This window comes from Vipera ursinii (assembly GCF_947247035.1).
Source record: "Vipera ursinii genome assembly, chromosome: 7".
Taxonomy (NCBI): Eukaryota; Metazoa; Chordata; class Lepidosauria; order Squamata; family Viperidae; genus Vipera; species Vipera ursinii.
The window spans coordinates 20721716-20748630 of NC_139521.1; the positions used below are offsets into that span (position 1 = coordinate 20721716).

General features: G+C 46.4%; 1 protein-coding gene across 1 annotated transcript in view; it reads right to left on the reverse strand.

Annotated features, from left to right (window-relative positions):
- BOD1L1 (biorientation of chromosomes in cell division 1 like 1) overlaps positions 1-26915 on the reverse strand; it is a gene marked incomplete at its 5' end in the record, with an annotated part of 172060 nt that overhangs the window by 26743 nt on the left and 118402 nt on the right. The window contains 7 exons of the mRNA XM_083368025.1: positions 4303-4337; positions 4417-4492; positions 12924-13003; positions 18539-18623; positions 19183-19238; positions 19359-19428; positions 19783-19844. Of these exons, the coding sequence (XP_083224151.1) occupies positions 4303-4337; positions 4417-4492; positions 12924-13003; positions 18539-18623; positions 19183-19238; positions 19359-19428; positions 19783-19844 (464 nt within the window). The remainder of the gene's footprint in view (positions 1-4302; positions 4338-4416; positions 4493-12923; positions 13004-18538; positions 18624-19182; positions 19239-19358; positions 19429-19782; positions 19845-26915) is intronic.

Sequence of the window (26915 nt, forward strand, 5' to 3'; positions counted from 1 at the left end):
CTGCTCACCCTCGACCAAGTCGCGGACGAGAGGAGCTTTATTAGCGACAGACCTGGCATTCAAGTACACCAGCCGGAGCTCAGGAGGCTGCACATCCTCACTCCCGGGACCTCGGGGCGGAGCCAGACGGTCGGAGTGCCTCATCGCTTGTAAGCAGCGGAGAGGCCTTCCCTGAGATTGATACGGCCCTCTGCTCCTACACCTGCTGCCATTCCTTAACGTCGTGGGAATAGGTATTCCCACGACCAGCCCTGGAGCCCCGGAGGCAACCGACCCCCGCTCCTCCCCCCATGATCTACCTTGGCACTGGCCTGAACAGAGGTTGTTGGACTGCCCCCCTTGTCCAAACAACCAAAAAGAGTACCCTCCCCCCTCCCTAACCCCCTAAAAAATTTAGAAAGAAAGCTAACCAGGGGCCTCTTGTTCGGTTTCCGTCGAAGGCCCCTACCCGTGTCCAGTCATCTCTCGGGGTCCCAGTAGATGGGCCCTTCCTCGATCATAAGCGACTAGAAAGGCGGGTCGCACCCAGGAAGGGGGGGCACCCCTGAGGGTGAACAAGTCCGTGCAAGAATATTTAAGCAAAGGCATAAGGAGTAGTCCAAATAGAAGGCAGTCCATAGTTGATAGTCAGTCAGTAAGGAGGATCTAACAGAGGATAAATAGGTGTCCCAGACCTCCGCCCAGCCGCCGCCACTCAGCTGGGTGAACCCCCTGGGCAGGCCAACCACCGTCCTCTCACGACGGCCGCAGAGCCAATTCCCGGGGGGGGATGGTGGCCTGAAACAACCACTCCGGATATAGCATGCCCCATAGAGCTCTCACCTCTAGGGGCAGCAGATGTAAGTTCAAGCCACCCTCTCACGATGGCTAATACCCAGGATCCTCTGAGTCCTTTGAGGATGATGTGTAAAGGGCAAGCCATCATAGTCTGGTCAGCTAACGGCGAGGTCTCCCGCTGCTCCGCCATTCCAGGGGGTTGTACCTGACCACAACTCCATGGGCCCTCAGTTCCATAGTCATTGGGGCCTTCCAGAGTGTGATCAATAAAGTCTGATTCCCCCAAGTCTACTGATTTCCCCGGAGCCCCCTCTGAATCCAGTAGCACCAACCAGATCACAGGTGCGATGGAGAGCGTAGATCTTCCAGGATCCTGCGGAATAGCCAGGATACACTGGGCTCCACTGGGCTCCACCGGGGTTAACCGGCTAACCCAGGAACTTTCGGGGCCACCAGGAACGATGGGGATGCCAGGCCATCTGGAACATGCGGAGCAGGCAGAGGAGGAGGCAGGTCGGCCAACACCCCCGCCGATCCATCGGGGCCGCTGCCATTGCCGGAGCACCACTACAGACGCCGCTGCTGCCATCACCGCTACCACCAGGGCGCCGCCAAGCCACAAACGATCCAGAAGAGGCCATCGCCGCCGCCGATGGAAAGCGGGCCAAAGAGGCCCAGGCGGCCGCGGGACAAACGGCCCAAGCGAAGCAGGCCAAACCGCAGCAGTCGATGACAAAGTGGCCCAGAACGGCCCGGGAGCAATGCCGCCGCCGCCGGCGTCACCGTCGCCACTGAAGTGGGCCGAAGCGCTGTCGCTGACAAAGTCAAGAGCAGAGCCAGGCCGGTCAAAGGAACGGCCCAAAGCAGCTCGCAAATGTCTCCGTCGAAGCCAGCAACAGTCGGGAGCCATCCAAAGATGCCAGCTCCGTCGCCGCCGAAAAACACCACCGCCGGCTGCCGAAAACGCCAAACGCCTCCGAAGGAATCTCGGAGGCCGCCCAACGCAGCGGAGAAACGCCTCGAGCATCCAGCCCGGCTAGCAGCAGGCAATAGCCCGGCGGAACGCCGACCAGGTTAGTAGGCAGCAAAAAGCTTTGTCCAGCTGCCTAAATCGCTGCCGAAACACTTCACCCCAACCCAGAGGGCATAAAACACCCCTGAGGGGCTCCTAGGATGCCTCTTTTTTGGACTTACAGAGCTCAGCCTAACACGACCGCCTGCACGTCTGCCATTTTGGATTAAAAAAAAATTGTAGTGCCTTACATCTCCACCAGATATCGTTGACAGCTTCCAGATTTCCTAATCCAAGCTTATTTTGCAAACTTTCAAATATTTTTTCTAAAAAAGTCTCAAAGATACTTTTAGTGCCCAAATTTCAAAGCTATAGATCTGTATTAGTTCCAAATTGATATTATAGTTTCCTCTGTTTTTCCCCAAAGCAATTAATTTGCCGCTTTTCTTTTCCTGAGGGGGCAGGGCAATAACTTCCCTTCCCTCTCTCATCAGGGAGGATTCTTTGCTTTGTGCATTCTTTTATCCAGGAAAGTAGTGTTAGTGCCATAAAAAGAGGATAAAGTCTCACCCAGTTCCATCCACGTTGCTCAGAAATTGGTAGTTAGTACTTGTCCTCAGTTGACAGCAGCTTGTGACTGGCCATATGAATGCAGCCAATCTTTCTGGTTTGGAGGGCTTCCTCAGATCCAGTGGAAGGGGTGTTGCCCCTGTGATCAACGAGGGTCCCTCCTTCTTTGTCACCTCTTTGAGGTGACTTTTGACCCTTTTTAGGGTCCCCAGTGGGGTGAAATCAAACATAGAAGATGGAGCCCTGTCTTCCTGCGCCCATCACACCACGGCGTCAAACCGGAAGTCTCCCAAAACATTTCTATTTAAGCAGTTCAGAGTATTAAATGTTTGAAACTCCCACTTTGAGGGTGAAACTGCTACTTCAAAAATCAAATAGGCTGTTTTGAGTCTAAAAATCTTTTCTAAATTTAAAATGGCTGTTTTGATCTTGAATTATTTCTCAAAACATCCTGTTTCACACAAAATAAAGTTATCCACGTTTCATGAAGTCAAAAGGAAGTATGTTTCACACTCCTAAAAAAGCAGTGCATTCTTTTATCTATCTATACATTTATCTACTTAAAAGGTCTACATGGCATAAAGGCTGGTTACTTAGGGAGCACCTGTCTCCTATACAACTGTTCAGCTAGTTGTATCAAGCAGGATTGGCACAGTCCAGGTTCCTTCAATTAAACACTAACATTAACTAACATAAACATAACATTAAATCAGAACCTGGAAGCACACCTTCTGAGTAGCAGTGCTTGCCCTCTGCAACAAGGTTCCTCCTATGATCCAGATGACCCCCACTTTGATATTGTGAAGACTTGGCTTTTCACCCAGGTCTTTGACAAGGCTTCAGACCTGGTCACCTATGGGACAACTTTCTCCTGTATTCACCTGCCCATCTGATCAGATTGAACAGGAACATTTCCTTCTAGAACCATCTTTCTGAGAATAACATCTGATGGGATGTAAGACATAGGCATTTTCAATTGCTGTCCCCAATTTTTGGAATTCCTACCTCATGGAGATTTGATCTTCTTCCCTGCTGGGTTTCAGAAATACAAGTTGGACCTTGCTTTTCCATATAGCCTAGAAAAGCTTGCTTTGAATGCTGAGATGCATTAGTGGACACACTTTTTTTTAATAGCAATAGCAGTTAGACTTATATATCAGTTCATAGTGCATTACAGCCCTCTCTAAGTGGTTTAAAGAGTCAGCATATTGCCCCAACAATTTAGGTACTCATTTTACCAACCTTGGAAGGATGGAAGGCTGAGTCAACCTTAAGCCAGTCAGGATTGAACTGATGGCAATTGGCAGAGTTAGCCTGCAATGCTGCATTCTAACAACTGTGCCACCACGGCTAATGGTACTATTGAAATAGTTATTTGGGTATGGGTTCATTTTTTTTATTAATGATTGTTTTTAATGTTGTTTCTGATTGTTAGCTATTTTAGAACCTTGAAGAATGTGCAGCATATAAATATAGTAAATAAATGGTGAAGGCCATTATATAAGAGAAAACAAATGTAAAGTTTTAGGGTTGAAGAATCATGTTTAAAAAAATCATATTTTAAAAAATTATATAGCCACCCACCTAATATATCATAACCTTAGACAGGAATGATAAAAAGCATAAAAAACAGTACAAAACTTTCAGTGCTCCCAAAAACAATACACCGCTCACTTTGAAAAAACAATTTTCTTGGGTTCCAGTTCACATTATCCCAAGATATCTGGAAAAAGTTAGTTCTTCAAGGCTTTTCAGAATGACAGGAGGGTCAGGACCCTCTCAGAGAAAGTGTTCTAAAGGTGAGAGACAGTACTAATGTAATTGCCTTCTAGACCCTACCAATGTTTGCTTTACCAAACAAACAATATACAAATAAGTTCCATAGAAAGACAATACTCCTTCAACCTCTGTATGCAGCTGAAACACCCCAGCCAAATGCTTACATTTCTCATAACTGTATCCAATGCTGAATCCTGACCTGGAACGAAAGAATAAAATTCTTGAATTCATTGAAACACTGATATCTATTTTTTATAAAGGGATGACATCATACTTACTCTGCACTGCTGCTATTTCAACAGGATATTTGCGAGGTCTGCCTCTTTTTCGTTTAACTATTACTTGCTGCTGTACCTAAACAAGCCAAAGGATTATTATTTGTTATAAAACTAATTCAAGATATCCTTTAAAGCAAATATAGGAAGGAAAAAAGTTTGAGAAACATTAAAGAGCTAACAGAGTTATTATGATCTAAGCTTTTTTTTTGCAAGTTAGCACCAATGAAAAGTGGTTGTTAATCTCTAGGGTGTGCAAAATATTTCATGAATTTTCAAAAAATGACCTGTTTTGAGTAAAAAAAATTAAGTCTTTATCTTGTAGTCTGAGCATTTTGGCTACAGTTCAAAAGAGAAATATTCCAAGTTTCAAACACTCCATTTTGAGTCTGACATGATTCACAACTAAACGTGGTGCTCAACTTATGACCGGTTGCTTAGCAGCTGTTCAGAGTTAACTCCTCAAAACCACTTATGATTCAGTTTCAAATTTATGGAAGCTGCAGCAACCCTGGAGTTATTTGCCCTTAGAACCAACCACAGGGATGCTGCAGCACTCACCCACCCACCTATCCCGCCCCACTGGATGCCTACAGCCATTCCACTCAGCCATCTTCACTCAGGGGAGATCAGGTCTTCCCATAAGTTCATTTAACAGCTGCATCAGGGAGAGTAAAGGCTGGGGGTTGTTGTGAGGCCTTTTTACTTTATGGCCGTCATCACTTGCAACCGTAATGGGCAGAATTCATTACAACTGTAACTTGAGGACTATGTGTACTCAAAAAGATTCTGTCGGACCCGGCAGGCCCGAAACCCGGCGAGGCCCCGGGACGACTCACCAGTAGGCTGGCAGACGCCCGCAACAGGCCTCGTGACCAGCCGCAGACGCCCGTATCCGGCCCTTCCGCCTCCGAGGCTCTCCGGCGGCCCGGGGAAGAGCGCGGCCGCCGGGACATCCCAGCAGCCACCGGGGCCTCCTGGCAGGCCGGGGAAGAGCTGCAGACACCTGCATCCGGCCCTCCTGCCACTGAGGCTTACCAGCAGCCTGGGGAAGAGCGTGGCCGCCGGGACATCCCAGCAGCCACCAGGGCCTTCCGGCAGGCCGTGTTCAGCCCGGACGGCTTCCGGCGGGCCGGGGGAAAGCACGCCTGCAAAACCTCCCCAGCAGACGGCTCGCTCCGAGGCTTCGCCTGCGACGTCAGCACGAAGGCTGCCTGCTGCCAGCCTTGCCGAGGAGCTGCGGGGCAAGCGTCGCCAGAAGACGGCCCAGGCTGTGCAGGCCGCGGCGGTTCGGGGACCTGTGGGGAGTGATGGGGGTGTAAGGACTTGGGGCTGTGAGGGGGTTGCCCTGGCTAGGGGGTGGCTGTCTGCAGTGTTGGTGGGTCGCGGACAGGGAGGGTACATACCTGCGGTACGGGACGGAGGTCCACATGGAGAGCAGGGTCCAAAGGGCGGAGGCCAGGGGGCGGGGGTGCTTAAGTAGGGGGTGTAGGTTGTTGGCTTGTTTGGGCGTGGTGATGGGTGTTGGCCTCGCCGGCTATTTAGCAGCGTTGGTTGTGGTGTGCAACCAACGCTGACTTCATTTGTCTTCGGGTGAATGTTTATGGAGCGGAATAAACGTTGCTCAGAAGAACCAGCTCTCGTTCCAGTCGGATTCTTTTGCCTCGTCGGACGGGGGGCTGATAGTAAGTCAGCGTTCAATTTTTCCTAGCTGAGAGCTTTTCAGGTGAGGTCGTCATGGCGGAGGGCACGCAGGGAGCTGCACTGTCGGCTGCCACGGAGGAGGTGGCCGGAGCCACCGCTGGGCTGCTTGAGGAGGCGTTGCCCTCAGTGCGGTGAAAGGAAAGGCCTCCTCCTCTCGAGGGGTCTGTTGTGGGCTCCCAGGAGGCTGGGGATCGGGCCCACGGAGGCGAGTAGTGGACAGGCTCTGCTTTGGGACACAAAGAACCCGACCAGGGACAGGCGACCCGGCCCAGAGGGACATCCTCGGAGTGGAGGGAGCAGTGCTACACAGAGGACAACGGAGAGGAGTGGAGCTACTCCACCGCCCCAGGTAGCCACACCATGGATGTAATCAGGGACAGGTTTGGGGAGATGAGAGGACTGGAGCCCGGCCCCTGGACTGTTCCTAATGATTCGGACTTGGGGCAGTGGTCCCTCACTGGGGCCCCCATGAGGCGGTCCAGCCCGCCCCACTTCTGCATGGCCAGCCCACGCTTTCGGGGCCCGTCCGGACGAAGTGAGGCCCACGGGGGTCCCCCCCGAAAAGCCAGTCCCTGCAACGTTGGCAACAAGCGGCACGGGCTCCTGGGTAGGGACAGGCGGAAGACTGAGACAGCAGCCGCTGCAGGCAGATGTGGGCCCCCGGGTCCAGGGGTTGCCCTCAGATCCTTGGGGACCGGGAGTTGTGTGGGGCCCACCACCCCTAACCGCAGTCTACGACGGGCATCCAGATCGCCTGGCGATGTTCCTGGGTCAGGTGATCAACCACATTGACCAGTACGGGTAGGCTTACGCATCCCAGTAGGCGATGGTTGTGGCAGTGACGGCTTGCCTGCAGGGGGAGGCTGCGGCCTGGGTGGCCGACCTATACTGTGACCATGCCCGTGAGCTTGGGGATCTTGGGCTCTTTTGGAGGCTCTACAGGGTCGCTTTGAGGACATTTCACAGGTGCACCATGCCGAGGTGTTGGCCTTGCGACAGCAGGGAAGACTGGCGGTGCACTATGTTAGGGAGTTCCGGAAGGTGGCTGGGAAACTGGGCTCCTAGCCAGAGCACCTTCTGGTGCATCACTTCAAGGCCGGGCTTGACGATGCTCTTCGCCGGGCCTGTGTGGTGCATGGAGTACCGGCTCGCCTTCAAGATTGGTTTCAAGTGGCCATTGAGCTGGACATCGGGCTACAGGACACTCGAGGGAAGCCCGAAGGGACGACCGCGGGACGGCGGCCTGTCGAGAGAGCAAAACCGGAGGAGCGGCCTGGGCTGGCAATGGCAAAAAACCCCGTACAGCCGACGCAGCCAGCCATCTGGTGTTTCAGGTGTGACCAACCAGGTCATCGGGCGGCTGAGTGCCCGCTGCCGCCGGCTCGAATGGGCCCCACTGCTTCCCCAGCGTGGGCCCTGTCTGCTAGGAGGACCATGGAGCGGTCCCGGGCCGCTTACCAGGTAGCTGATGAAGCATGCCAGACGACGAGCCCTCCCCTGGTGACCGTTCCAGTGGCCGCTCAACCCACGCCGTCCGAAGGCTTTGAGGACCAGGAGGAGGAGGACCCGATGGTGAGTGCTCCAGTGTGTCCGTTCGTGTTCCCGGTGGTGCTGGTGAGCCCCCTTACAGAGCAAAGGAGGGCGGTAAGGGCCTTGATCGATTTGGGGCCAGGCAACCGCGGCCGCGGTGGGTATCCGGCTGCGACGCCTGGCAACCCCTCTTCAGTTTCAGCAAGTGGATGGATCCCTCTTGGGTGGGGCTCCCATAACCCATGTCACAGAGCCGGTCAGACTGGAGCTGGGGGCCCATTGGGAGACCTTGCGGTTCGTAGTAGTTCCCTCCATGACAGAGGCCGTTATCCTGGGGCTCACTTGGCTGGACAAGTGGGGGACATCTGGTGGGAGGGGGGGTTGCCGTCACCTTCGACTGGGCTTGGGGCCCAAGCCCCCACTTCACCATACCTTTCTGGGCCTGGGCGACACCGGGGAGCAGGAGAAAGCTTGTGGGGTTGGGGAGGACCTGAAGGCACACGTGCCCCGGGCCTACTCCGTTCTAATGGAGGTTTTTGATGAGCAGGAGTGCGACACGTTGCTGCCCCACCGGGCCACGGACTGTGCCATCGAGTTGGAACCCGGTGCCAGGCTGCCCAAACCCCGCATGTACGCCATGTCACCGAAAGAGATGCAAGAACTACGAAGGTATATTGACAAGAACCTAAAGAGGGGGTTCATTCAACCTGCACGGTCCAGGGTGGCGGTGCCAGTGCTTTTCCGTGAGAAAAAGGATGGGACCCTTCGCTTGTGTGTGGACTACCGGGGGGTCAATGCGGTGTGCGTGGAGCACCTCTACCCCCTTCCCTTGATGAAGGACCTGCTGGCCCATTTGGCCAAGGGCCGGGTGTTCAAAAAACTGGACTTGAGGGAGGCTTATTACCGGATTAGGGTCAGGGCCGGGGACGAATGGAAGACCGCGTTCAATTGTCTCCTTGGCAGTTTTCAATTCCGAGTAATGCTGTTCGGGCTGCAAGGGGCCCCAGCTGTATTTATGCAGTTAATCAACCAGGCTCTACACGAGTTCCTGTACCGTGGAGTCCTGGTGTATCTGGACAACAATCTCATCTACTCTGACACCATGGAGGAGCATGTCGTTCTCGTGCAGCAGGTGTTAACGAAGCTATGGGAGACGCAGCTTTACATAAAGTTGTCCAAGTGCGAATTTCATAGTGCCCAACTGGATTATCTAGGGTACCGCATATCGGCAGCTAGAGTGGAGATGGATCCCAAGAAAGTGGATGCCATCCAACAATGGCAGGCCCCACGGACTCGTCGACAACTGCAGAGCTTCTTAGGCTTCGCAAACTTCTATAGGCAGTTTATCCCGTGTTTCGCGGCCATTGCCCTGCCTCTTACGGACCTCCTACGGACACGGCAATTGAAGGTACAACCACAGCCAGGGCTCAAGCTGGCGTGGACCATGGCATGTCAGCGGGCCTTCGAAGTACTGAAAACCCTCTTCACCAAGGAACCCATTGTGCTGCATCCAAATCCCGACCTGCCCTATGTGGTGCAAGCGGACGCGAGTGATGTTGCTCTTGGGGCCGTCCTCCTCCAACGGAACCATGCAAGGGTGCTGCAGCCTTGCGCGTATGCCTCCAAAAAGCTGACTCCCACCGAATGAGCCTGGGCGGTGTGGGAGGAGGCATTCGCGGTTCGTTGGGCCCTGGAGACTTGGCGGCACCACCTGGAAGGGGCCTCCCACCTGTTTGAGGTGTGGACAGACCATAAGAACTTGGAGGCCCTGCAGACCCCTCGACGGTTGTCGCCCAAACACGTCCGGTGGGTGTTGTGTTTCCGTCGCTTCCAGTTTGCTCTGAAATATGTGCCGGGGGGAACTTCCTAGCGGATGCTTTGTCTCGCATGCCGTAATTTGACAGCAAGAGGGAGGAGGTGGTGCAGGCGCTCGTGCCGGCAAGGACAGAGGGGGGGGGGTCTGGGCAGGAAACGTAGAGCGGGTGGCGGAGGAGGGACTGTGCCAGGCGCTCCGAAGGGCTCTCCAGGAGGACAATTGGCTATGGAACCTGGGACTTTTGACCATGCGGGAAGGCCTGGCGTAGCATGGGACGCGGATGTACGTACCTGAGTTTATGTGGGCACGGGTCCTTTACCGCTGCCACGACGCCAGGCAGGCGGGACATTTTGGCTTCGTAAAGACCCTGCACCTAGCGCGCCGACAATTCTGGTGGCCACGTATGAAGAACACCATTGAGGACTATGTGCGGCGATGCCACGTCTGTGCTACTGCAAAACCCCAGGTCGGGAAACCTTTGGGCTTACTGCAGCAAGTGGCTGACCCCACCTAGCCATGGCAAGACATAGCCATGGACTTTATTGTTGATCTGCCGGAGAGCAAGGGGCACACCGTCATTTGGACAGTGGTCGACTTGTTCTCCAAGCAAGCACACTTCATCCCTTGCAAGAGATTGCCATCGGCCCGGCGGCTGGCGTGGTTGTTCATCACACAAATCTACCATTTACACGGAGTGCCGCGCCGTGTGATCTCGGATCAGGGGGTGCAGTTTACGGCACGGTTCTGGAGGGACTTTCTGCGGTACATCGGTTCGTCTCAGGGGCTGAGTACGGCCTATCACCCCAGCACCAACGGGGCAGCAGAACGTGCCAACGCTGCTGTGGAGCGGTACCTTAGGAGCTACGTTTCCTATCAACAGACCGATTGGGTGGACCTGATAGCACTTGCCGAAGTGGCTTACAACGCCGTCCACAGCAGTACCGGCTTCTCCCCCTTCCAGGTAGTTTCCGGACGCGACTTTGTTCCCATCACTCAATGCGTCTTTGAGCCGTCTCTTGCGGCTCCCAGCCGCCCGGTGCGCGCGCACCTCTTCCAACGGGCAGTGGTGCGCGCGCACCTCTCCAAATGGAGAGTGGCACCGCCCGTTTGGAGAGGTGCACGCGCACCTCCCCGAATGGGCGGAGGTGCGCGCGCACCTCCCCAAACCTTTGGAGAGGTGCGCGCGTACCTCCGCGCGAATGGGCAGCGGTGCCGCTCTTTGAGGAAGCTGCCGCGGCCCGTCTGTGAAGCTGCCGAAAGCGGCAGCTTAGGAGACGGGCCGCGGCAGCTTCCTCAAAGAGCGGCGCCCCTGCCCATTCCGAGAGGTGCGCGCTTTCGGCAGCTTCCTCAAAGAGCGGCGCCGCTGCCCCTTCGCACGGGTTTGGGGAGGTGCGCGCGCAACTCCGGTCGTTCGGAGAGGTGCGCGCGCACCTCTCGGAATGGGCAGGGGCGCCGCTCTTTGAGGAAGCTGCCACGGCCCGAAAGCGGCAGCTTTGCAGACGGGCCGTCGCCATCGGGCAACCGGGAACCGGTTCCATCTCATTTTTAAAAAAATGGCAGCCGCGTGCATCCGCGCATGCGCAAAAAACCTTTTTGCGCATGCACGTGCATGGACACACGCACGCGGCTCCCTCTTTTTTTAATTTGTGATGGAACCGGTTCCCAGTGGCTCTTTTTCTTTTTTAGGTTGCCGACCCCTGGTCTAGGAGGAGGGGTACCCATGCCTGCCACAGGAGTGGATGAAACAGATTGAGGACGCTTGGGGTGCAGCAAAAAGGGCGTTGGAACGGTCTGCTGCTGCAGCCAAAGAGCAGGCGGACAGAAAGCATAGACCATTCAACACCCCAAGGGTGGGGGACTTGGTATACTTGTCAACCAAGTACTTACGGCTCCAGGTCCCCTGCAGGAAGCTAGGACCCAAGTTCCTTGGGCCGTTTCGGGTGGTTCAGGTGGTTAACTCGGTAACAGTGCGGTTACGCTTACCGAAGTTCCTGGGCAAAATCCACCCAGTGTTTCATAGTAGCTTGTTAAAGCCCACCCCAGCGGCCACCGCGGCAGCAGGGGAGGGGGGTCCAGGGCCCGTCTGTGCTGACCATTACAAGGTGCAGGAAGTCCTGGATTCCAGGGTGCGGAGGGGTGCCATACAATACCTTCTCCGGTGGAAGGGGTACCCAGTGGAGGAGGCCTCATGGGTGCCGGGAAAGGATGTCCACGCGCCTCGCCTAATCCGGGCATTCCACCGTGCCCACCCCGGCAGGCCAGGGGGCCGGAGGGGTGAAGGTATGCGTGGGGTGGACGGCCGTTTATCTTTGTCTTCTACCCCTGCAGGAGGACCCTTGGTAGGGGGGGTGGCATGTCAGGCCCGGCAGGCCTGACACCCGGCGAGGCCCCAGGACGACTCACCAGTGGGCTGGCAGACGCCCGCGACAGGCCTCGTGACCAGCCGCAGACGCCCGCATCCGGCCCTTCCGCCTCCGAGGCTCTCCGGCGTCCCGGGGAAGAGTGCGGCTGTCGGGACATCCCAGCAGCCACCAGGGCCTCCCGGCAGGCCGGGTAAGAGCCGCAGATGCCTGCATCCGGCCCTCCCACCACCGAGGCTTACCGGCAGCCTGGGGAAGAACGCGGCCGCCGGGACATCCCAGCAGCCACCAGGGCCTTCCGGCAGGCCGGGGGAAAGCGCGCCTGCAAAACCTCCCCAGCAGACGGCTCGCTCCGAGGCTTCGCCTGCGACATCAGCACGAAGGCCGCCTGCTGCCTGCCTTGCCGAGGAGCTGCGGGGCAAGCGTCGCCAGAAGACGGCCCAGGCTGTGCAGGCCGCGGCGGTTCAGGGACCTGTGGGGGGTGATTAGGGTGTAAGGACTCGGGGCTGTGAGGGGGGTTGCCCTGGCTGGGGGGTGGCTTACCGTCTGCAGTGGTGGTGTGTCGGGGACAGGGAGGGTACGTACCTGCGGTACGGGACGGAGGTCCACATGGAGAGCAGGGTCCAAAGGGCGGAGGCCAGGGGGGTAGTGCTTAAGTAGGGGGTGTAGGTTGTTGGCTTGTTTGGGCATGGTGATGGGTGTCGGCCTCGCCGGCTATTTAGCAGCGTTGGTTGTGCTGTGCAACCAACGCTGACTTCATTTGTCTTCGGGTGAATGTTTATGGAGCGGAATAAACGTTGCTCAGAAGAACCAGCTCTCGTTCCGGTCGCATTCTTTTGCCTCGTCGGACGGGGGGGCTGATAGGTTAATTTTTTACAATACAAGGAAGGTTTTTTTTTCTTTCTTTGTTCAGCTTACATTAGGAACTAAACTGTTTAGGATTTTGATCCATGAGTCATCTGCAATGTAGCCATTATCTTGATTACTTAGAAAAGCATTAATGAATTTTTAGTTTTTGTCTTTTATATTGTTACAGTTGGGTAAAACATGATCATCTGAAGCACATACGAGCAACTTTCAAATGCATGACTGACACTGACCAGACTGCTTTCCTCAACAGGATTCAAACTGGATTCCAGACCTGAAGTGTTAGAAATATCCACTCTGCCAATAATTTTATCTGTAGGAAAGAAATTCAAGAGACCTAACTTATACAAAATGCTTATATAATTATTTTTAGCAATAGCATAATCCGTTGACTTTCTCAGAACAGCATAAGTCTGGCTTCCACTTGCTGCACACCCCATCATTTTTACCTCTATGACAACCTCAATAAACTTCGGATAATTATTTGCCTTATATTTTGTTGTATCATGTATCTAAATTTCACATTTATATGGTCATTTATTATGCTAAAAATTAATCAGGAACCAACTGTCCAAAAAATAGAAATAAGCATATTGCTTTTACAGGACAGAAATGTCAAATAATAGAAAACCAACTTTCTACTTTGTCTTGTTCAACACAATATTCCCAGCATGGAATGGTTTATAATTTATCTCACAAATGAAGGCAAATATACATGTCCCAGAATAATGATGCGAGATGAAATCTGGGTTGGTCACCAAGTCCAGAGATTTATTCTTCTGAGCTTTCAGACTCATGCTGGAGCCCATCTTCAGGGAACTTCTCTCTACTGGAATACATGCTTTGGGTTGTTCTGTGAGTCATGTTTATGTGGTGCCTTCCTATTGGCTGATTGGTGTGTTGATGGCTGGTGACTGGTTGTTGTTTCCTTGTGTTGCCAAGCCTTTGGCTCCTAATTATTTGATAAACTGGTAGTAAATCAGCACTCCTGTTAAATGACATGGGACCCATTTCCCAAGTTTTAATCATTTAGCTCAGAAGAGTAAATTTCTGGTCCCAGTGACCGACCCAAATTGGATCTCGCATCTAATTTATCTATTTGAAAAGGAGTAGGAAGCAGGTCCTACATCCTAGGAGGCAAATAGATACAACGAACATCCTAAGTAGCAAATCGGTAACACCATATACACACCAATGTCATCACAAAAATGCTATACTTGTCTCCCATCATCTGATGTACAGCACTTACATGACAACATCATCACACCTGTTTTATCGCTTGCCCCCTCTGCAGACACCTTTGAGTGTAACAGCTAAATGTTAATGGATTCTTTTTCCATGTCACTTCTGAATAATTTTTTAAGCTGTGTCTTTAGATTCCATGTCCAGATCACTAGGTAGGGAGTATAGGGAAAAATAATATTCAAGGAAACTTGAAACGCCCTTAATATAAATATTGCAATTCCACTGCTAACATTGCACAGCCAACTGCTTGCAGAAAATGATCATTGTGCACCTTCTGACTAACTTGTCTGAGAGGCTTTTCAAGCTAAAGTTTCAAATTTTCTGGAATAGCAATAGCACTTAGATTTACAGTGCATTCAGAAAGTATTCAGACCGTCTTCACTTCTGTCAATTTTGTTATGCTGCAGCCTAATTCTCTGGTTGTTGAAATTCATTTTTTTCTCATTAATCTACACTCAGTACCCCATAATGACAAAGTGAAAACAGTTTAAAATATCTGTACATTTATTAAAAAGAAAAAAACTGAATATCACATTTGCATAAGTATTCAGACCCATTTGCAACAATTTAGCTCAAGTGCCTCTCATTTCTCTTGACATGTTTCTACACCTTGATTGGAGTCCACCTGTAATAAATTAAATTGATTGGACATGATTTGGAAAGGCACATATTTCTATAGAAGGCATCACAGATGACAATGCATGCTGTAGCAAAGCGAAAGCCATGAGGCAAAAGGAATTGCCTGCAGCATTATTGCAAGGCACTGATCTGGGGAAGGCTACTATAAAATTTCTGCTGCACTGAAAGTTCCTAAGAGCACAGTGGCCTCCATAATTCTCAAATGGAAGACGTTTGGCACAACCAGGACTCTTCCCAAAGCTGGTTGCCTGGTCAAACTGAGCAATTGGGGGAGAAGGGCCTTAGTAAGGGAAGTGACCAAGAACCTGATAATCATTCTGACTGAGCTCCAGAGACCCTATGTGGAGATAGGACAGAGTTCCAGAAGGACAACCATCACTGCAGCCCTCCATCAATCAGGGCAGAGTGGCTAGACAGAAGCCTCTCCTCAGTGCAAAACACACGAAATACGGCTTGGAGTTTGCAAAAAAAAAAAACAACAAAAACACCTAAAGGATTCTCAAACTGTGAGGAACAAGATTCTCTGCTCTGATGAAATTCAAGATTGAACTGTTTGGCCTCAGTTCTAAATGTTATGTCTGGAGGAAACCAGACACTGCTCATAACCTGCCCAATATCATCCCAACAATGAAGCATGGTGGTGGCAGCATCATGCTGTGGGAGTATTTTTCAGCAGCAGGAACTGGGAGACTGGTCAGGGTTGAGGGAAAGCTGAATGGAGCAAAGTACAGGAATATCCTCAATGAAAACCTGTTCCACAGTACTCAGGATCTCAGACTGGGCTGAAGGTTCATTTTCCAACATAACAACAATCCTAAGCACACAGCCAAGACAACACAGAAGTGGCTTAGGGACAACTCTGTGATTGTCCTACAGTGGCCCAGCAAGAGCCCTGACTTGAACTGTATTGAACATCTCTGGAGGACCTGAAAATGGCTGTCCATCGATGGACTGAGCTTGAGAGGATTTGCAAGGAAGAATGGCAGAAAATCTCCCAATCCAGGTGTGCAAAGCTTGTCAGGTGATAACCCAAAGGACTCAAGACTGTAATTGCTGCCAAAGATGCTTCAACAAAGTCCTGAGTGAAGGGTCTGAATACTTATATCAATATGATATTTCAATTTTTTCTTTTCAATAAATATAAAGACATTTCTAAACTTCTCTTTTCACTTTTTTGGTAATATATTTTATTGATTTTTTTAAAAAAACATAAATCACAATAATTGGTGAACAGTGTGTTGTCTGGGTTACAATTGTAAAACAATCATTAACAATTGATTTCTATAATCCATAATACATATAATGGTTTTAGTTGATTTCCTCTTTTCCCAAAATATCCTCTTTTGCAAACATTGAGTTAATACAATTATTGTTTTGATAGATAACAATTAAATATATATTTTTCCCCAATATTCCTGAAAATAATAGTCACATTAATACAATATTTCTTTTCTATCCAATCATTCTGGTTGCCTTATCATAGATCCTGTTACAGTCCTTATTTTAATTTGTTTCTCCCACCAAATTATAGGTATTTATACTGGTTAAGATTTTCTCAAAAATTAATTACATTTAAAAATTTAAATCTATTTTTCCATATGAACCATTTCACACTTTTACATTTCTTACGAAATAGATAAAACAATTAAAAAGGAGAGCAAGAGTAAAGAAACATAAAAAATAACATACTACTTAAAATATATATCCCTCCTAAGCTATTATATATTTACTTCCTAAATTTCTTATTCTTTTTAACCATAATTAAAAATATGTTTAATCTTTAAACATTCCATTTAATACATCTAGTCATCTAGTCCTTTAACTCTTATTCAAAACATTTTTATTCATTATAATTTTCTTGAATTCAATTACATTTAAATATCTAAAACATTTCCTTTATCTTAGTCATTTCAATTTTTTTATATTACTCATATCAAGAAAGAGAACAAAAAAGGGAAAAAACATAGTATATTATTTAGGGAATTCATCCCTCTTAGAATGACATATATATTCCAAAACTTTTCTATTTCTTTAACCATATTCAAATAAATGTTTCTTTTTTTAAGTATTCTCTCTGGTAAGTCCCATCATTTATTTTCTTGGTTTCCACTTTAGTCTTTTTCCTTTGCCCAGTATCTTTCTTAATCAATATATTTTGCTGAATCAAAAAGTTTCTCTGTATGTTCGTAAATGTTGCTGTAGATATAAAAAGTGAATCAGGTGAAGAGTCTTTGTATGGGGTTTCTGCCTTTCCACGTTTGTTGAAAATCTTTTTCTTTCTTTCTCTCCACTATTCTTATCATTTCCTTTCTCTCCGATGTTCCTGACATCTCTACAGTCCATTTTATCCAATCTGTTTTCTTGTCCTAAGATTTATTTTGTAGTCTTAAGGGATAAGTTTTTTCCCCCAATTCTTGTGAATTTTTCCCCACTAGAATTAAATCATGTTTCCTTGTTTTGTTAAGATCCTTCTTTAAGTCTCTATTCTCAATTCTATATTCATTAATCTGTTTTATCTTCTCCTTCTCTGTTGTTGTTTTCTGGGATTTTTTGTTGTAGAGTTAACTTAGAAATAGTTTGATTTATATTTTCAAAGTTATTTTGGATTTCTTTGTGGTTTAAAGTCATTGTTGTTTGAATTAGTTGCAGTATACTATGTATCTCCTCCTGTGAAATATTCGTGTTCTTGATATGTTCTTTCTACATGTCTCTGATCCATGATAGCCAAGAATTTGAGTTTTTCTCTTCCTTTCTTTTCTTTGCAAATAGCTTTAGAGTCCCAATTAAATAGATATTTGTAAACCAAATAGTTCAAAAAAGATTTTTTTCCCTGAAATTTATAATTCTCTTTGTCTACAGCCCAGATTACTCTCTTTTTTTGGTCACAGCTGTTCTTTCTTGTTAAATCTTTGAAGGTCACTAACACAGATTAGCTTTTCCCAGGTTTTGCCAAGTCTTATACTAAAGTCATAGCTGTCATCGTCTTCATCCACCACTAGGTGTCAGCAACTATTTGTTTTTTACTTCCATATATTTTGATCCTCCATAAAAAAATAATTCACCGCTTCTGTTAGTATAAGGGTGGGGTGGAAATCCCCCTCCTTCCCTTTCGGAGGTATTTTGCTTCTTGGGGATCTTTTCCAGAAAATTAAATGTAGAATAGAAAAGAGAAGATCGAATTCCTCACCCTGTTTCAAGCATGCTGTTCACAGTTGTGCTGGTTAGTGCTTTTGGACTTCGGTTGCTAGTAGCTTGGGCTGGTCAATGCAATATAGCCAGCCTTTCTCTTGTTGAGTTAGAAGGCTTTCCCCAAGTCAAACAGAACAGCCGCCGCCATTCCAGAATCACTGGAGCACCCTTCTTTCTTTGTCGCCTCTCCGGGGCGACTAAGACCTATTTAGGGTCCCCAGGCAGGGCAAAATTAGCCGCGGGGATGTGGAGAAACCACAAGCCCACGACCGGTCGCTACCGCACAAAACCAGAAGTCCTGTTTTCACTTTTTCATTATTGATTACTGAGTGTATATCAATGAGAGAGAAAAATGAATTTCAACAACTTTAGAATCAGGCTGGTAGCATAACAAAATTGACAAAAGTGAAGGAGGTCTGAATGCTTTCTGAATGCACTTTATATACCACTTCACACTGCTGTACAGTGCTCTCTAAGCAATTTACAGAGTCAGCATATTGCCCCCAATAATCTGGATCCTCATTTTACCGACCATGGAATGCTGAGTCAACCTTGGCAATGTGAGCAGTTAGCCTGCAATACTGCATTCTAACCACTGCGCCACCATGGCACTTCAAAATAACTTTTAAGACAAGGCATTGTATCACCATTATCAGCTCAAAAATTGAAATGTATGTAAACAAATTCTCACTCATTTAGCAGTTCATGCAATTAATAGTTACTTGTGGACTGCTGTTTTTTATGGAAAACTCAAAAGCACCACACTTGGTTTCACCTTTTTCTTTTACAGCTTCTGAGGAATGTTTCCAAGCCACAGGATGACATTCAGGCATCTCTTCTGAGTTGTTGGCAGTTTTTTCCTAAAGAATTATAAATAAATAACTGCTGATTAAAGAGAACTATCTCCATTTAATACTGCTAAAACACTCTGGCAATTTGCTCTCTCCATCACCCTGCATTAACTCATTCTATTTATTCAGAAAGATCCTCAGGACAAGGGGTATGACTAGTATCTTCCTGTTTCAATGTTACTTGACATGAGTTACCAAATTACCTCCTTTTCAAACCTAAGCAATTTTGGCTGTTTTTGGTTACAATAAACAAAGTGTTCTCAGTTTGTCCCCCCTCAATTTCAGACTTTCTGCATACCATCTGGGACAAGGTACAAAGCAAGATGGCTTTGTAAACCAGTAATTGTAACCACAAGGATATATTAGACCTTGCAAGTGAGCATGAGTACAGTTGAAATGGAATAATTTGATTCTTGTTTTATTTATAAATAATAATTGCCACTCCAAGCAGGGATACACAAAAATCCAGAAATGATACTGGATATAAAAAAGAAAACTACCTGTCATTAGCTATTATGTGTCCCTAATATATATTGTTTCTAGTGTATTTTAGTGAATCACACAGTACCTCATTAATTTCTTGTTTAGTCTCCTCTTCCAAAATCTGGCATCGTGTACCTCTACCTGCAAAATAACAATGTTTGTTTGAAATGATTTCTAAAAGTGTAGTCAAAAGAGGGATGAAAACTTGTTTGCACCATTATCTTAATCAAGCAACCCTATCGTTTGAACTCCCTCATTTACCCTCTTCAATAGTAGGACTCCTTGTTGCTTCTGGCATGAAACTCTCTTCCTTCTGATCAGGTTTTTCTGGCTGCAACCAAAGGAGAGGAGAGGAGAAATAAGGACAAGGACTGCTCTTGGATTGGCAACTTTCTTTTCTGGACAACAACTTTCCAGGTAGGCCAGGGAGGAATCAGAGCAGGGCAAAGTAACAGTTCTTCATGTATTTCAACACATCTTGCCTTTGAACCAGATTTCATCAAGTATTGTACCTCTGACAGAGAGATGTTACAGGAATATTTTTATAACAATATTGAGCTATCCATCTGAAACTGATTTTCATTTACCCATTTTCAGAAAATGAGTTTTTTTTTTTAAAAAAAACCCTTCTCTTCCAGTGAAGACAAAACCCCAATCATTAAAACAACCAAATCCCAGTGCATACCTCTGTTAATTTTTCTTTAAGAACTTGACTTTCTATGTCCATAGCATGTGTATTTCCAAAGGCTAAAAAACAAAAACAGAAATATAGAAGTATTACTCAGAATCTAATGCGACATGACATATTGAGTGCTTCGAAGCATGATACCCACATATCTAATCTTAAGTTATGTCAATTGCTGGATTTTGAAGGAGGGGAGATGGGGGGATGCTTGTCATATAGTTTTTTCATTCCCATCAATGTATTTCCAAATGCTAATATCCCATGATTAATTAGAGCAGATATCTCCATGAGTTCAGTACTATTGCACTGAGGATTTATTCAGAAAATGAGCAATCAACTACTGGCCATTGTGGTGGGGATGATAACACAGAGGGAGGTGGATTGCTCAGCCTCATTGCAATACTGAAATGATATGGAACTAAGATGAAGGGAATATTGGTTTGGCACAAGATCATCTGACAAGTTCACAAGAATCATCGAGGTGGCCACACCCACCACGGCCATGCCCACCCGGCAATAAATAAATGGGTTTTCGGTTGCAGTTTGGGCACTCAGTCTCTAAAAGGTTCGCCATCACTGGTATAGGTTCTCCTGCTTGAGCAGGGGCTGGACTAGATCTCCAAGATTCTGTTCTGTTCTGTTCTGTTCTATTCTGTTCTGTTCTGTTCTGTTCTGTTCTGTTCTGTTCTATTCTATTCTATTCTATTCTATTCTAATTTTCTATTCTTCAAATGAACTGCATTACCACCAGGGAGTGTTATACAGAGCGTTTGCTTGATATAGGAGATTTATGTACACTTGTTCATTAGATGCTGTTTGTGACAGTTCTGATCCAGTCTAACAACTGTGGATAATGAGACCAAGGTAAAAGAAGCCCAAACCCACATATTGGTAAAATCCTTTACTGTGGATACATATCTGTATTTTCTAAACATGGATATGTGAAACTGCAGGTAATTATGGTCATTAAATGAGAACACATCTTAGTATTAAGGAATACCTCCAAAGTCCATTCCAAGTCAGTTATTCTATGACTCTAAATCTCTGTAAGTTTGCCCCAAATGTAGAGAAACTGAAAGCCACAACACTTTGCATCAGTTGTTGATAAAAGCACATGAACAAAAATATTTTTTGCTACACATCTGCCTTGGAGGAAACTATAACACAATTAAGATAAACACTAGCCACATTTAGTTGTTTTCCAAGTTTGTGGATGCAAAAGATAAAAAGCTTTGAAAGGTGGCCCTCAACTTACAACCATTTGTTTACTGACCGTTCAAAGTTAGAACAGAAGTGAAAAAAGTTACTTATGACCAGTTTTCACACTTAATGACTGTTGCAGCATCCCCTTGGTCATGTGATCAAAATTTAGGTGCATGTATTTAGATAGATAACCTTTATTATCATTTTTTATTATGAGCACACTGGCCCACATTAAAAATGAAAGTGCTTTACCTGATCTCAAAAGAAAGTATATATCTACCCATACACATAAATAACATGCATATAAACATGCTACATACATACCGTGTTTCCCCATAAATAAGACTGGGTCTTATATTCTTTTTTGGACCAAAAGTCCCATTAGGTCTTATTTTTAGAGGATGTCTTATTTTGCGGCCGCTCGCCCACTCCTTCCCACCATCTACTTGCCCACAGACGCAACAGCTTACAGGCCTTCCCAGCGCAGACAAACTTTTCTCTCGGATGGAGAAATGACAGAGACTAAAAGCTTCATCTACTTACTAATTGCTCCAATTCCAAGTGCCCCATTTGCAAGCAGATGAAGCTTCTAGTCTCCGTCATTTCTTTGTTCAGGCGAAAAGTGTTTGGGCACCTATGAGGCACTTGGAAACAGAGTGATTTGCTCCATTTCCAAGTGCCCTATAGGCGCCCAAACACTTTTAGCCCAGAGGAAGACTGGAAGCTTCGTCTGCATGCAAATGGGGTGCTTGGAATTGGAGCAATTCACTCTCTTTCCAAGAGCCCCATCTGCAAGCAAAGCTTCCAGTCTCTCTCTGGGAGAAAAGTGTGTGGCGGAGCCAGATGGAGGAAGAGGCTTGGGGAAAGGAGGCAGGTGATCTGGACATACTGCACTGCCGCCTGGCTCTTGGGAGGCTTGTTTGGTGGCAGTGGCAGCAGGTGGAGTCATACGCTGCCCACTCTGTCCTGTCTTTTTTTTTTAATTGAAAAGTTTTACAATACATTTTATCTTTAACAATCCCTCCCCCCCTCCCTCCACCCAACCCTTCCTAACCCTCCCCCCACCCCTTCCCCCCTCCCCATCCCCAACTTCCCAGAGCTAAATACAAGGTATAAAAGTAGAAACAATCATAAACAACCATATGCTAACAACAATGAACTATTAAGTCTATCGCACTTTAGCTCTTATAGAGTGACTACAAGCAATACAAATATCACATCAATACTTATTCAAATGCTAAATGAAACTTTTTATTCCCATATTTATTCTGGATATAATCAATCCACTTTTTCCACTCCATAATATAACGTTGTTGCGAATGGTCTTTCAAATAAGCCGAAATCTTTGCCATTTCCGCCAGGTCAGAAACTTTTAAAGTCCATTCTTCTATAGTCGGGAGTTCCTCCTTCTTCCAATATTGACCTACTAAAAGTCTTGCTGCCGTAATTAAGTTCAGCATCAACTTAGTGTCCATAACAGTAATATCCGTAGTTATGCCCAATAAAAACAATTGCGGACAAAAGTTTATCCTTTGCTTGAATATCTTCTGCATATTCCACCAGATTTTAATCCAAAAAGCCTTAACCTTTTTACAGGTCCACCATATATGAAAATACGTTGCGTCTTCGCCACCACATCTCCAGCATTTAGGTTGATAGTTCGGATACATACTTGCAAGCTTTTTAGGATCTAAATGCCACCTATAAAACATTTTGTAAAAGTTCTCTCTTAAGTTTTGAGCTTGCGTAAATTTTACGTTCCTCACCCAAATCTTTTCCCAAGTGTCCACTGTGATAACTTCTTGAATATTCTGAGCCCACTTTATCATACAGTCTTTAACAAGTTCTGTTTCTGAGTCAATTTCTATCAATGCAAGATATATCCGTTTGATATGTGCTGGACCCTGATTTCGAATTTGCTTTACCAGATTTTCATCAGTCATTGAGAAACCAATTTTCTGGTCTTCTTTCCACCTGGCCCGTAATTGACCATATTGAAACCAGGTTTGAACAATCTTCTCTTCTCGTAAAAAATTGTACGGCTTCAAACACCATACGTTCCTCTCCAAACTTAAGATTTCCTTGTATGTAATCACATCATGTTTGAAGCCAACATTTATGTTTTCTATTGCATGTTTCGGTATTGCCTGTCTTTTGACTTGCCCATGGCTGCACTGGAATCACCTGCCTCCCCGCTATGCCTATGCCTCTGCCTGCTACTGGTGCCGCCATGCAAGCCTTCCTTGAGCCAGGCGGCCATGCAGCACATCCGGATTGCCTGCCTCCCCAATGCCTCTGTGCTCAGACTTACCTGTGCTATACCAAGGGGCTGGTGGGCTGTGGCTGCTGCTGGACACCATCGGCTCTTGCCGCCTATTTTGCTGGCCACACCCATCCCCGGGCTTATTTTGGGGGTAGGGCTTATATTAAGCCCACCCCAAATAATCAGGCTAAGGCTTATTTTCAGGGTGGGTCTTTTATACACAGACACACACAGTCACACACACACACACACCTATATATTAATCTCTGTCCATTTTCAATATATAGTGGAAAGAGGAAACTTGAGAGTTCACAAGGTTGATGCTATATGGAACAAAACTGTGACTGAATCTGGATGTTCTGCTTCGGATACCACAAAGCCTCCTTCCAGAAGGTAACAAGGAAAACAGGTCATAAAAAGGATATGTAGCATCCCAGTCAATTCTGTGGACCTTGTTCAAGCATCGCTTATATGCTATGTCCTGGATAGAAGGAAGTGAACTACCAATAATCTTTTCTGCCATCCTCACCACTCTCTGTACCTCCTTCCTGTCTGAAGCAGTAATGCTTGCAAACCAGACAGTAATACAATATAATAGGATGCTCTTGATTGTCCCTCTGTAGAAAGTGGTAAGGGCAGAGGAAGGAAGATCTACTTTTCCCATGCGATGCAGAAAATGCAGGTGCTGCTTTGCCCGCTTCACTCTTGAGCAACCAAGCTAGCCTACTTATTAGCTTGATGCTACTAACCACTTCCCTTTTCTGAAATTGACATAGCTTTTCCTATGTTTAAAATCAGGCTGTTTTTGTTACACCAGTTCACCAAACCTCTACTTCTTTGCGGTAAGCACCCTCATTGTCATCTTGAATAAGGCCCACTACTGTTGTATCATCCGCATACTTCACAATATGGTTGGTGGCATACCTGGCACGACAATCATGGGTCAACAGGGTGAACAATAGCAGCCTTAGGGCACAGGGCTGTGCTCAAGAAAATGGTGTTAGAAATATTAGTCCCAGCTCACAATTACTGAGACCTATCAATAAGAAAATCAAGAATCCAGTTGCACAAAGTAGTGTTAAAACCTGAAAGGCCCAGTATGTCAACTAGATGCTAAAGAATGATTGTTTAGTGACAAAGCACATGAGTGTTTCTTTCCTCTAATTGTGCCAATTTCAGATAGAACGGAAGAAATAGCATCCTCTGTAGAGTGATTTGGATGGTAAGCAAACTGAAGTGAGTCAAATGCTGGAGGGAGGCTGGATACAATAATGCCCTTTATCAGTCTCTGAAAACATTTCATAATGATGGATGTAAATGCAATTGGTAATCATTGAGTCCCGTAATTGTAGACTTTTTTGGCACTGACAAAACGGCCATCTTAAAACACTGCCTGCTGCAGTGAAAGATTGAAAATATCTGTAAGAACACAAGCCAACTCATCTGCACATTTCCTATGAACACGGCCAGGGTATTATCTGGGCCTGCTGCTTTCTAAATGTTAACTTTCTGCAATGTTTTCCGGACAGAGGTAACATGAAAGCTTGTTCATCAGGATGAGGCACAGCTTTCCTCACAGGGGTGCTATCTGATACCTCAAATCTACCAAAAAATGTATTTATGACAGTTGCACTGTCCCAGGGTCATGTGATCACCATTTGTAACTTTCCCAGCTAGAGCTTCTGACAAACAAAATCAATGGGGGAAGCCAGATTCACTTAACAATCAAAATGATTTGCTTAAACCATTGTGGCAAAAAAGGTTGTAAAATAGAGCACAACTGTCTTACTTAGCAATAGAAATTTTGGGTTCCATTGTGGTAATAAATCAAGGATATATTGGCACCTTCTGCCAATGTCAACACCCCACCGCCCTGTGCGCTCCCACAGAGAGGGCCTCCTCAGGGTGCCACCGCTCAAGGAATGTCAGCTGGTGGCCCCCAGGGGGAGGGCATTCTCAGTGGGTGCGCCAGCCCTCTGGAACTGCTTACCAACTGAAATCCGGATGGCCCCCGACCTCCGCACCTTCCGGCGCGACTTGAAGACGTACCTATTCCAGCATTCCGGCCTGGCCTGATAGCTCTAATTGGGGTCCCAGTTTGTTTTGTTTATTGTTTTTCAGTACTGTTTCATTATGTTTGCCTACCTTACTCTGTACACCGCCCCGAGTCCCTCGGGAGAAGGGCAGTTTATAAAAACAAATAAATAAATAAATAAATAAATAAATAAATATATGTTATTTGTTGGAAAACATTCTAACTTGATGGGAAGGAAAAATGTTATATTTAATGAGCTTCTTTAAAGTATCCTAAGGTAATCATTACAATTATCTCCTTTTTTCATCATCATTTGTCTGAAAAGATAACAGAGAGATCTATTTAAGTGCCACAGAAGAGGTTTTGGGATTAAGAGAAGACCTGAACTTGGCTCCCATATTCTTATTAACCAGAGTGCACAAACTCCAAGAAAGAAAAGGAGCAAGAAAGAATTGAAAAGGTCCAATTCTGATACTCCCTAGTTGCTTACTCCAGGGCAGAAAAAGGCACAGGGGATAGAAATGTCAAGGTGAGCCACTGACAGGAAGCTTGCAACTCCCAGTTGTTTAAAATCCTAATTTACTGGAACTTCCTATTATAAACTTAGAATATAGCTAACTTCAGTTATTCTAATTATTCATTGTGAATGCTCATTTAAAATCATTTTAAGTGAGCACATGGTTTCTTTTATTATTACTACACTGGGATACAAAGGAAATAATCTTTCAGTTTTAAAAATATACCATCAAGTACAGAATTAGATCTCTGTTCATTAAACAGCAAACGGGTGTTTACATTCCTTGCAATTTTGGATTATGAAGCTCTTGGTCTGCTCTGCAGACACATCTTTGACAGAAGACATGACTCTCCTTTAAACAACTTCCTTTTACTTAGACTGAATTTTATTAAATGAAGGAGGAACTTTCCAAAAATGTCTGTAGTGGAAAAAATAATACAATTGTAACACTTAATGTCATATAGAATAATAGATAAACAGATTCCCATGTAAGCAACTTACACGTGAAAATGTATTTTAGCTATTCTTTGTACAAGCAACAAGTATCCAGGAATCACTCATCTGAATTACAATTATACCCACAACAATACAGGGCAAACAGCACTGTGCAGAATTTCTAGAAGAGGATTTTTCTGTTGTTTTATTCACTAGAGTTGTTCCTCCTGGTCAGGTGTTCTGGGAATGTATTTTTCACCAGCAGATTCCATGACCTGAAAAAGGTGTTCTAAAGTAGTAAGAACACTAGCAGGAAACTATGTCAGGCCCTTTGAGTGAAATGTTGCATTGTTACTAGAGATCAATGAGAAGGCAACTTTCACTTTTCTATTTGATCACTCACACACTGGCATATATTATAAACAAATAAGATTTAAAATCTCCAGATTACCTTTCACAACTAGAATCACAGAATATGTGAACTGGAAAAGATTGTTGTTCTCAATTAGTTCACCCTTTTCTAAGGGAAAGAATCAATTACATCATTGTCAACCAGTGGCCATCCTAACCATTTGAAACCTCCAGGTAGGAAGAGATCCACTGTTCTCAAGTCCTTCAGTTCAATTGAAATCTGCTAGAAATGCAATGGAGGGACTAACTTTTGAGGCTTCCTTTAAAAT